General features: G+C 43.3%; 1 protein-coding gene across 18 annotated transcripts in view; it reads left to right on the forward strand.

The window, feature by feature from the left end:
• The window catches only part of Map4 (microtubule associated protein 4), a 94,589-nt gene that overhangs the window by 53,170 nt on the left and 29,271 nt on the right, over positions 1–12,148 (forward strand). For 11 of the 18 annotated variants that reach the window (XM_048334511.1, XM_048334517.1, XM_048334519.1 and 8 more), the window contains 3 exons: positions 1,273–2,397; positions 3,098–3,208; positions 5,193–8,474. In XM_048334511.1, coding sequence (XP_048190468.1) covers positions 1,273–2,397; positions 3,098–3,208; positions 5,193–8,474 — 4,518 coding nt within the window. The remainder of the gene's footprint in view (positions 1–1,272; positions 2,398–3,097; positions 3,209–5,192; positions 8,475–12,148) is intronic. The other 7 variants (XM_048334523.1, XM_048334526.1, XM_048334527.1 and 4 more) reach the window with 1 other exon arrangement.

Here is a 12,148-nt window from a genome sequence, read left to right on the forward strand (position 1 = left end):
TAGGGCTTGAATTCTTTCCTGGGCTCTGTCCCTGAGTTTCTTTTGCCAAAGACAAGTGCTACACCCTTTAAGCCACAGGGCCACCACAGGGCTATTTGCTTTTTTGAGTAATTTATTGGGAGTTTTGAGTCTCATGGCTGGCTTCAAACTGGGATCCTCAGATCTCAGCCTCCTGAGTAGCTAGGATTATAAGCATGAACCACCTGCTCCTGGCCAAGAGTTTTGTTTTGTCCAAGATTGGGACTTTTGCTCATTGGCTGGTGCTCCATCACTTGAGATTTCTCCATCCTGAGATTTTTAATTTAATGTAAAATTTGAATTCCATGCCTTACAGTGGCTCAGCTTACTTGTTCAGCTGGCATTCTGCTACTTGAGCCATATCTCCAGACTTGGATTTTTGCTGGTACTTATGGGCATGGAATCTTTTGGATTTTCCTGCTTGGGTGACTCCATATCTCAGCTTCCTGAGTATCTAGGATTACAGGCATGAGCCACGGGTACCTGGGTGTTTTTTTTTTTTGTTTTTCTTAGAAGTATGGCCAGCTGTCTTATAGGTTCCCTTTCTTTTTTTGGGTGGGGGGCAGTCCTGGGGCTTGGACTAAGGGCCTGAGCACTGTCCCTGGCTTCTTTTTGCTCAAGGCTAGCACTCTGCCACTTGAGCCACAGCCCCACTTCTGGCCATTTTTTGTATATGTGGTGCTGGGGACTTGAACCCAGGGCCTCATGTATACAAGGCAAGCACTCTTGCCACTGGGCCATATCCTCAGCCCTAGGTTCCCTTTCTTATTCTGATTTTTCTTAAGCATGTATTTTCTCTCTTCTTTGTTGTTTTTTCACCTTCCTTCTCTCTTTCTCTCTCTCTCTCTCTCTCTCCCTTTTTTTTTCTTTTCTTTCTCTTTCTGGTGGCACTGGGGTTTGAACTCATGTTCTTCAGTCCTTTTTTCCCCCCCTCATTATTTTGGAGATGGAATCTAGCCAACTTTTCTGCCCAGCCTGGGCTTCCGCCTTGATCCTTCAAATCTCAGCTTCCTGTGTAGATAGTATTACCGGTGTGAGGTGGTGGCACTGGGTTCATATATTTTATTCTAAGTGTTAGAACTATCAAAAAACTATCAGAATACACTAATTCAGTAAATGTGGTTTAGTGGTAGAGTGCTTGCCTAGCATGCATGAATCTTGGGTTCAATTCCTTGGTACCACATACACATTTTTCAAATGTAGAGCTATTAGTAGACAATAATGGGTCCTAAGTGTTTAACTTATTTCCCTTAGCTCTAGCCAAAGAAGTAGAAATGCCATCAATAGAGGACCAGCCACCAACAAAAACATTGGAAATGATTGAACAGAAGACCACTGCCATGGTACCATCTGGAAGAACTGAGGTGGTCCCAGATAAGGAGATGGAATCAAGTACAGAAATGGAGATGGCATTAGCTAAAGACAAGGATGAACCCACCCAATCAGAAGTGACACTGGCCAAGGATATGCTGTCATCCATCAAATCAGATCCATTCCTGGCCCAAAACATGGTACTACCCACAGAAACAGAAGCTGCTGCAGTGAATGATGTCCTGTTACTTGCAGAGACAGATGTGTCTTCAGCCAAGAAAGTATTATTGCCTACAGAAACAGAGGTAGCCCCAGGAAAGGATGGGATACCATTGAAAGAAGCAGAGATTGCCCCTTCTATACAAGTGGATTTGGGTCCACATGATGACAAGGTACCACTCAAAGAAGCAGAAATAGCCCCAGACATGGGTATGGTATCAGTCTCAGAAATAGAGGAAGCACTGGCTAAGGACACTCCATCAGCCACAGAAAAACCCTCAGCTGAGGAAATGACTTTGCCCTTAGAGACAGAGGTGGCCCTGGAAAGAGATATAACACTGTCTCCTGATACCTCGCTTGTCTTAACCAAGGAGGGATCAGAAGTGTCTCTGGTCAAGGGCATGACTCCATCCCCAGAAACAGAAATGGCTCTGCCCCCAGAAGCCAAAGCTGGCCAAGTTGAGGACATACATACATTCTCTGGACCAGAAATGGACCTGAACAAGGATATCACTACACCCCCAGAAGAAACAGAGATGACCCTGAGAGATGATTTGACCCCACCCCCAGAAAAAAAGGAAGCTTCCACCAAGGACCTGCCTCTGCTTCCAGAAACAGAGGGAGCTCTGGTCAGGGATGTGCTTCTGTCCCCTGGAACAGAGGTGACCCTTGCCAACACTGTGACTCCAGCCAAGAATGTCGCCCCACCCCCAGAAACAGAGGTGACACCGGTTGTGATTAAAGACATGGATATTGCACAGACCCAAGGAGAAGTAAGTGAGGATTCCCAGATCGAATCTCCTCAGCACGAGAGACAGTCACTGGCAACTTCTTGTGTGATTTCACCAGGTATGAGCTTCTGCTTGTTCTCAGTATTTCTGCTTGGCAGGGTGTATTGTCTCCAGAAGACTAATGGACAATGTCAGGTGCAATGAATTGGTCTGAATGCTTGCTTTGCATGTGTATTCATGTTCTACCCTTTCAACTCTTTTTTGTTTGTTTGTTGGTTTATTTGTTTTGTTTTTTGTTGCCAGTCCTGGGGCATGGACTCAGGGCTGTCCCTGGCTTCTTTTTGCTCAAGGCTAGCACTCTGCCACTTGAGCCACAGCGCCACTTCTGGCCATTTTCTATATATGTGGTGCTGGGGAATTGAACCCAGGGTTTCATGTATAAGAGTCAAGCACTCTTTCCACTAGGCCATATTCCCAGCCGCTCTTTCTTTTTTCTTTTTCTTTTTCTTTTTTTTGATGTTGGTCATATGGACTTTTCTGCCCAAGCTGGATTCAAGGCACGGTCCTTCATTATCAGCCTCCCGAGGAACTAGGATTATATACTTGAGCCACCAGTGCTTGGGTTCTTAACAATATTCTTAACAAGTACTTGTTATTTTTCTCCCTTCCTAGTCTGGTTGCTTCCCAAACTCCATTTTCTGCTGCGTATTTTAGAAGAATTCTGTAAAAACTGTTGTCATCTTGTTTCTGGTAGATAGAAAAAGAGCTCAAATAGTGCACCTCTGAAACTTACATGTGATTTTTATAATTACCTTTAGAACCAGGCCAACAATATAATTTGCCAACAGATGAAAACTCTCCATCAGAGAAATTAGAGCAAAAGGAACCACTCAGCAGTCAGCCTTCTGAACTTCCTTCAGAGACCTCAGGTAAGTTAGAAACATGATCTTCAGATCTTAGCCTGCTGAGTAGCTGGGATTGCAGGTATGAGCTACTAGCACCTGGCCCCAAATTCCAAACTTGTTGATATGTGTGACTCCCTATCTCTGGTTCCAGAAGGGTAGAGTAGGGGATAGGAAGGAAGGAGAGAGGAGAAGAACAGACCTTCAGGATTATAATCTTCATTTTAACCAGATCCTCAGTCAAGGGTAGTGGCTCAAACCCGTAATGAAAGCACTCGAGGCCAAGGTATAAGTAGGATAGTAAGTTCAAAGCCAGCCATGTACAAAGTAAGATCCTGTCTCAATAACAAGCTTCTTCTAATAATTTTTAATATGCACTGAATTAGGAGACCTACTGTTCTAAAGATACTTTCTGGCTTAAAGTTTCATTATTTGATAATCCATAATTATAGTTTTGATGGTGGGCCATAAGTATATACATAAGAATTATCAATTGATTTTCTGCTTACTCTTCTGTGATTGGAAGGGCCAAAGGCCATGACTTACTTCACTGACAGTCCCTAGTGCTTCACATACTTACTACCTAGCACCAGCTAGGGGCTATGTAAGGTAATTTTGAATTTTTTTTGCCAGCTGGACGTGTCAGTAAAGAGTTATTAAATACTAATTCTGTACAAAATAGGCCATATGAAGGCATGTATATATCCATGTCCTGGTTCTTGTCCTTGAGTTTTTATTACAACCTGGAGGGAAAGAGAATGCCCTATGAGTGATCTTTATAAACAAACATTTATAGAATTAAAAAAAGATGCCACTGAGTAACTGTTGATTAAATGTTATAAATACTGTGGGGTGATGTAGCTTCACAATTTTCTTTTCAAAGAAGCTATAATTAATCTGACATATTAAAGGTAGAATTTCAGAGGTCCCTGGAGGGATAAAAAAGAAACATGATACTATTTAGGAATTGGAATATTCTTGGAAATCAGTTCATTGGATCAGACTTAATAGAAGCTGTTATAGACCTGTTTACTTTCTTTTCTTCTCTTCTTTTATTGTCAAAGTAATGTACAGAGGGGTTACAGTTACATATGTAAGGCAGTGAGTACCTTTCTTTTTTTTTTTGCCAGTCCTGGGACTTGAACTCAGTATTTTCTTTTGTTTTTGAGAGATAGTGTTTCACTCTGTAACCCAAACTGCCCTTGAACTTGGTGATCTTCCTTGCTTTATAGAGAATTGAAATTACAAGCATACTCTAGTGTACTTGGTTTAGATTTGCTCTTAATGAGACTCTTTTCAAGAGCTTGGATCTGTATTGTATTATTTCCTGCTTATCCTAATGGTTGGAATTTTTGTTAACCTGCTTAACATTGAATACATGTTTATCTTTCAGGGAATATATTTAGAAACAGAACATTGAAATCTTCACACATTTGCCTTTCAAAGTAATATGTTCTGGTTCTGGAATAATGAGAATTTTCTTTGAGCCAAAATATTAAGTTTTTTTTTTTTTTGAAGTTGCATGAGTCTGGGCCTTCTGGTCTAATTCCTAGAATCGGTCTGGTTGGTTTGACAAAGATTAGTATAATATTGGTGATAGACTCTTGGAATTATAAATTTTGCTCAAAAGCACACAAATAGACAAGTCTGTAGAGCTTACCATCTTGTAGAAGGCACATTAGCAGACATTTTTATGTACCTATTCAAATGACAAGTATTAATAAATGAAATTTATAAGCAATAAGTGCGTATAGGTTAGAATGTTTGAAATAAGTGAGTGTTTTGTAAATTTGTTTGAAAAAATCTTCATCTGAGACAATGTTTATACCCAGTTAAGAGTGAAAAATGTTGGGTTTTTTTTGGGTGGGGGGAGACAAAAGTTTTCCTGAATAAACGACATCATTGAAAATAGATTACTTATGTGAGTGGCGACATGAACTTTTCTTATTTTCAAAGGAACAATAACAAGGAGTTTATTGTTTGGAATTTTAGCCAACTTCATGTATTTCAGGTACCCCTCTCATGCCAGGCAAGTCAGCTTGCAGACCCAATGACCGCAGGTCAACCCGGTCCAAGCCTGCCAGGGTCCCTTCTGAGCTGCTGGGAGGCTCTCATCCATGGAAGATTCCAGACCCCAGGCTGGGCCCCTGCCCTTTTTCTGAGTTGGGTTGGGTCTCTGGTTCCTATAGCGAGCCCGGGAACCAAAGGAAAAGTACTCCTGCTGCCTTGCTTGGATCCCAGAGAGAGCCTGACAGGGAGGCCTGGGATGGAGAAGGCTTGCCAATGACTGTGAAGAAAAAGAAAAAGAAACCAAAGCAAAAGAGATATCCTCAACCCCGGGGTGGAGGCCGTTGGGAAGAGGACACTGCCGAGGAGCCCAGATGGCATCCCTTTGCAGCTGGCCATCATCAATCAGGTACTGTCTCCAGCCAGCCTCCCACTGTGGGCTCTGAATATGGACTTGGACCCAAACCCACTCTGCAAAGCGAACATACAGGCGACTCCACAGCAGGCAAACTGGTGGGCAAACACTTTCTCTCAGAGAGTCTCAAACCTGCTTTATGTCCAGAAGGAGCTCCAAAACCCGCAGTCAGTTTGAGAGTAGAAGAAGAGGGCAAAGGGAACAAGAAGTCAGTCCCCGAGCAACAAGATAAGCAATTATTGAAGCAAAGTGAACACAAACTACAACATGCATCCCACCCCAAAACCCCTGTGGAGACAGATCACATAGTAGACCCTTCTAGTCTGAAAGGACCCCTGGAAGAAGATAGGACACACGGAGTGGAAACACCCTTGAAGATTAGACCCAAAGAAGGTTGCTCTCCCATCTTGGCCCAAGAGGTCAAGGATAGAGTTTCAAAGCCCACAGCAGTGAAAGAACTACCTAATGCAATACCCATTCCGACAGCAAGTAATCCACTAGACCATAGTGTAGCAGAAGGGAAGGATGAAAGTAAAATGACTCAAGTGCAGAATGTCAAACAGAAAGAGTCTCCTGAAGGCACTAAGTTGGTTAAAGAAGTTACAAAGGAAGCATTTCCCAAGCAAAGAGAAGAAATCAATGTATTCGCCCCTGAGCTGAAAGATCAAGTGTTAATGCAGGCGTCTGGTCTAGGGGATGAGCCGTTTAAGAGAATGATGGGTGAGGGCAAAGGCAGGAAGGGAAAGGGGAGCTCTGGGAAAGTGAGAGTGAGCTCTGGGAAGGTAAGAGAAAAATCTCAGGTGCCATTTCTTCTGGGCAATGAGAAGGATGGAAGTGCTATTCTCGTGCCAAGTGAGCCAGTCCCTGGCATTGAAACCGTGACTACTGAAGATAAGAGGGAGGAGCCAGCAAGCACCATCGCTGGTTTCGCTGAGACAGGGGTGAGTGGGGTGGCAAAGGGGGCAGGTAATCCTGAGCTGGGAAGCACCCTGCAGGAATTGATCGCTCTGGGCAATGGTTCAGGTTTGACTCAGACTTGTGATGCCAGGACAGAAAGTGGAGCCACAGTTAGAAATGTGGATGTCAGCAATCAGAGCAAGGAAGGAATGGGTCCTTGGAGAGACCATGAGTCAACTCCTTGGATTTCTGAGAAGCCTAAAAAGAGGAGCCATGAAGGCAAAAACAAAAAAGCTAAAAGTAGTTATCCCATACAGCCTGCCAGAATGGAGGGCAAGGAGGAGATCCTCAGCCTCCCTTTTGTAGGCAAGGATGATGGAGTTGGAAGTAGCGTTGCCCATAAAAACAAGGAATTAGGACTGATTTCTCCAGAAAGGCATGATCCTTTGTTCTCACATATACCAGATACACCCCCTGTAGAAGTTGACAAAAAATGCAAAAACCTGGAGGCTAATTCTGTTGACCTTGGGGCACTGAAGGGAAAGAAAACTGACATTGTCAAGGATTCTTCAGTTACTGAAGCAGCAGTCCAGGGGACAGATGGGAGCTGTCAAGACCACACTCAGCCAGCAGCATTTGTTCCCTCCGTAGTATTGAAGGAGAACAAAATAGAGGCAGCCCAGGGACACACCGCCATGGCTGAGGAAACCAATAAGAGGAGTAATGATGGGACCTGTAAAAAGGTTAAAAATAGTTTTCCCAAGAAGCACATTCTGGAGCCTAAGACAGATGCAATAAAAATACACGTTCCCATGGAAACCACAGGGGACCACAGAATTGAAGGAATGGGCTATGTCGATGAAAATAGAAATATCACATTTACCTGTCTGGGAATACCATCAGGGCCTGTGAATAAGTCAGTACCTCTAGAGGCTGTGGACTCTGCTGCAGCCTGTGAAAAACAGCCCAAGCCTAGTGCTCAGGTAGTAAAGGAGGAGGATACTTTGCCAGACACTTCCATACGAAGTAGGCAAGAAAGAGCCCCAGCCCAGATTTCCCAATTATTAGAAAAGACCTGCAAGAAAGATGGCGTCCCAGGACCAGAAAGATCCGAGGCTCCCCTTGCTATTAAGCCTTCTACTAGTACAGAAGGACTTTGTCAGCCTTTTCCCGCAGCCAGAGAAAGGGTTAACAGTCAGGGAGATGACTGTCCTAAAAGTAAAGGTGAGCTTGCTGATCTCAGGAAAAATGAAACAGGGGTAGAGGAAGGGCGTGTGCCCGGGGAGTCCGAGTCATTGCACTGTGCTGCCACTAAGCATTCGACACAGCAAGTCGCAGAGCCAGCAGAAGGGCCCTTTCTTCCCAGAGTTCCTCCAGCAGCCCAGAGCGTGGAAAGAGAGGTCAGGGTGCAAGAGGCACCCCCAGTAAATGCAGAGGAGAGCAAGAAAGGCCCCATTCTAGCTCCAGATCCTGATCTAGTGGGAGACAAAGCACAACAGCTTAGCTTCTGTGAGGTCCAAAAGGCTAAAACGAAAGATGTCAGCAGTCCACAAAGTTTATTGAATAACGAGGTAGCTATGACTCTTTTCCCTCCAAAGAGTGAACAGGATAAGTTGAAAGAACTTAGTGTGGCTTGTAAAGACAAAGACAAAGCCTTGGGATGTGGGTCCATGCCGACCCCAGAACTCCAGGCTGAAGTTCCTCCTTCAGGCCAGATGGGTAAGGTCCTCGAGACTGCTTCCAAGGCTCTCCCACTCCCAGACCTCAAAGAGAACACTATGGAAGTCCCCCCAAAAATGACAGAACCATCGGAACCCAAGAAGTTACTAGGTGAAGGGAAGAAAGAAGATAAAACCAAAATGGCAGAAGCATTGAAAGGCTACATGAGACCTACTAAATCGCGAGGACTTACGCCAGTGGTGCCAAAGTCTGCAAACCTGGAGAGAGAGAGATCCAAGCCCATCAAGTCCAGTGGTAATGAACTATGGGGAAATACGTGTGCTTTGTGGCATCAAAAAGGCAAAAAAGCTTGTGCAGTGGTTCTACGTAGACACTAATCAACCTTGTTAATCTGTTTGTTAGCATGAAACCTATAACTGCTCCGTGGAATTGTCCTGAAGCCTAGACATGTCCTCTGCCCAGCTTGAGGGAGCTGGTGACATTAGACACTAATCAACCTTGTTAATCTGTTTGTTAGCATGAAACCTATAACTGCTCTGTGGAATTGTCCTGAAGCCTAGACATGTCCTCTGCCCAGCTTGAGGGAGCTGGTGACGTGCTTGCATGTCTATTTTTTTTTTTCCACCCAGCACTGAATCTCAAATTTTAGGGGACAGTTGGAAAGAAAGCCTATCACTTACTTACTGCTCTTAATTTTTTTTTTTTGCCAGTCCTGGGCCTTGGACTCGGGGCCTGAGCACTGTCCCTGGCTTCTTTTTGCTCAAGGCTAGCACTCTGCCACTTGAGCCACAGCGCCACTTCTGGTCGTTTTCTATATATGTGGTGCTGGGGAATCAAACCCAAGGCTTCATGTAAACCAGGCAAGCACTCTTTGCCACTAGGCCATATTCCCAGCCCACTTTTCTTCATTTTTTTAAAGGTTGTTCCTCCTTTGTGTAAAGTTTGTAGGGATGAATGGATTTTAATTATTTTGATGATTAGTGTAAAGATTCAAGGAGGGAAAAGTACTTTATGCCTACCCAACGTTGCTTTTAGATTAAGTGAAAGTGATTATTCTCTTGAGGAAATACTAGCCTCAGTATAGCATTGCCAGGTACAGATACTTGGTTTCTAGTAGTGGAAAATCATTTTTCAGTGATGCACCTATATTCTATGTAGCCAGTTTATTCCTTATAACTTTTTATTTTGGACAGTCCTGGGGCTTGAGCTCAAGGGCCTGGGCACTGTCCCTGAGCTTCTTTCACTCAAGGCTAGTGCTCTACCACTTAAGCCACAGCGCCACGTGGGCAGTTTTTCTGTTTTTGTGATACTGAGGAATCAAACCCAGGGCTAATCTGTAAAAATTTGCCATCTTTTCAAGATTATTTGCCTCCCCCCACCCCCAGAAAGTACAAACTCAATCATGGCTTTCCTGAGTCTACTCTTCAAAACAAATCTTTAATCATCTAAATGAAACTCTTTATTTTCTGTTGAATGCTGGGTAGCGAACCCAGGACCTTCACGTACTCAAAATGTGCTCTCTGCTACTGAGCTACATCACTGTTTCTAGCTTGCATGATATAATTGCTAACTTTGAAAATTAAGGGGGAAAAAAAGCTTAAGTAACTGGTCAGACTTTATGGAGTTTTATCATTGAATTGTGTTCTGCATGGCTTGCTCTTCCTCTTTTGGGAAAGTGTGTGCTTTGTTTGTATTTGAAACCAATAAAGTATGACTAAAGGATTGTTAAAGGTAGCTGTTTGCATGTGATACTCCCATCCATTTTGTTTGGTTTTCCTTCTTTTAGCTACCTTATACAAGGCAGTAAATGAAGTGAGGTAGTAAGTAGAGGACATTTTGCATTTCTTTTAGAGTTTTTGTTTCTGAGCTAGTTCTTCAGTTTCAGAAATGATTCAAAGGGTAACATGGAACTGTTGTGCAAACCTAGATAATTTTCCAAAGAAATGTTCAAGAGTCTGCAAAGAAATTACTTTTTATGCCAATACTGGGGCTTGAACTCAAGTCTCTGAAGTCATTATATCCCTTTTATTTTTTTTTTTTTTGGCCAGTCCTGGGCCTTGGACTCAGGGCCTGAGCACTGTCCCTGGCTTCTTCCCGCTCAAGGCTAGCACTCTGCCACTTGAGCCACAGCGCCGCTTCTGGCCGTTTTCTGTATATGTGGTGCTGGGGAATCGAACCTAGGGCCTCGTGTATCCGAGGCAGGCACTCTTGCCACTAGGCTATATCCCCAGCCCCCCCTTTTATTTTTTAATGTCCAAAATAATTTTGTTTACTAATTTTCAAGTAAGGTAAAATATACACAGGGTACAATGAATTTTGCAGTCAAATATGTTCGCCTTTATTAAATCCATTCCAGTTTTCCCTCTTCAGAAGCAACCACTTCGAAGTGTTTAACATTATCTTTCCAGACAATTTATCCTTTTAATTTTTTCAAATGTTTAAATGGCTGTACAAAGGAGTTTCAATTTGACATGTCTGTGTGTGCAGTATATCCTAATCAGTAGAATGTGGGATATAGGAATGGTATTGGAGACAAGGAGAAGGGCCCCTTAAGCCCAACTACCCTTGCTTTATATAGGTGCTGATATATGATCCATAATTTATACTTTGCTCTTCACTTTGAATCATTCATGTTATCTGTTCTGACCCCATGTTACCACCGATTCACACCTATCTTGGCCTCATTGGCTGGAGGACATTAGAAACGCCTGGTTATCTAAAGATATTCTCCCTTCCCCCTTTCGTACACACAAATACTACATATACCTAAAACTATGAAAGATTCTATTTTACAGGAGGCTCTCAAGATTAAGGTAAGCTGGGTGCCCAGTGGCTCACGCCTGTCATCCTAGCTACTCAGAAGGCTGAGATCTGAGAATCATGGTTCAAAGCCAGCCCAGGCAGGGAACTCTGTAAGACTCTTATCTCCAATGAACTAGCAGAAAACCGGAAGTGGCAGTGTGGCTCAGAGTGGTAGGAGCCCTAGCCTTGAGCTGAAGAGCTCAGGGACAGCGCCCAGGCCCTAAGTTCAAGCCCCATGACTGAATCCCACCCCCCACCCCCCAAAAAAAAGATTAAGGTAATACTATAAGGTTCATTCATGCTTTCTTCATTGTTGTCTAAGAAGAAATTTCCAGAAGTTTTAGATGGCTCCAAGGAAACCACCTAACAGGTTGACACTAGAGTCTAGACCTTTTGACCCTGCCTGGCTTTTTTTCCCCTAAATCAAAGGAAGCTCAAGTTTGAAAGGTCATTTTGCTTTGATTCTGTTGTCTCTTTCTCCTTCTCCCTGAAACCATGTAGAGCTGTGTCAGTATGCTTGTGCCAGTAAGCCAGTCCAGGTCCCCATACAGGGGTCCCTGGGGATAGGCCTTTCCTTCACCATGCACAGTCTCCCTTTCCTTTTTCCTCAGGCTTTGTTTCTTTTTTCTTCACTTTGCTTGAGCTCATCAACTGTCTCCCAGCAGCTGGGAATGTCAGTTTATGGCAGGAAATTCTCTTGGTGTGAAATGTGAAGTAATTTATAAACCCAGAATCCTAACAGCTTCAAGGCTCTAGTACATAAATAAAATATGTTCTGCAGATGAAAAAAAAATCATTGGTAATCTTAGAAGTTGCTACTATTTTACAACTGGAGAAGGACCCATTTGATAGTCTTTTCTTAAGCAGAGTAGCTTTTGTGAAGTGTCTTTTCCTCATTGTTTTCTCCTACTTGCTTTCTCATTCTTTTTTCTTACCGGCATATTAATTATATATATTGATTTCTGTGTCACACATTTAAAAATAGCTACCATTGATCAAAATTTACTATATGCTCAACACTCCTAAACGTTTTTTGTTTTTTTGGCAAGTCCTGGAGCTTGAACTCTGGGCCTAGGCACTGTCTCTGAGCTTTTGTGTTCAAATCTAGCAGTCTACCACTTGAGCCACAGTGCCACTTCCAGCTTTTTTTTTTTTGGTAGTCTTAG

The sequence above is a fragment of the Perognathus longimembris genome, chromosome 26 (genome assembly GCF_023159225.1).
Source record: "Perognathus longimembris pacificus isolate PPM17 chromosome 26, ASM2315922v1, whole genome shotgun sequence".
NCBI lineage: Eukaryota > Metazoa > Chordata > Mammalia > Rodentia > Heteromyidae > Perognathus > Perognathus longimembris.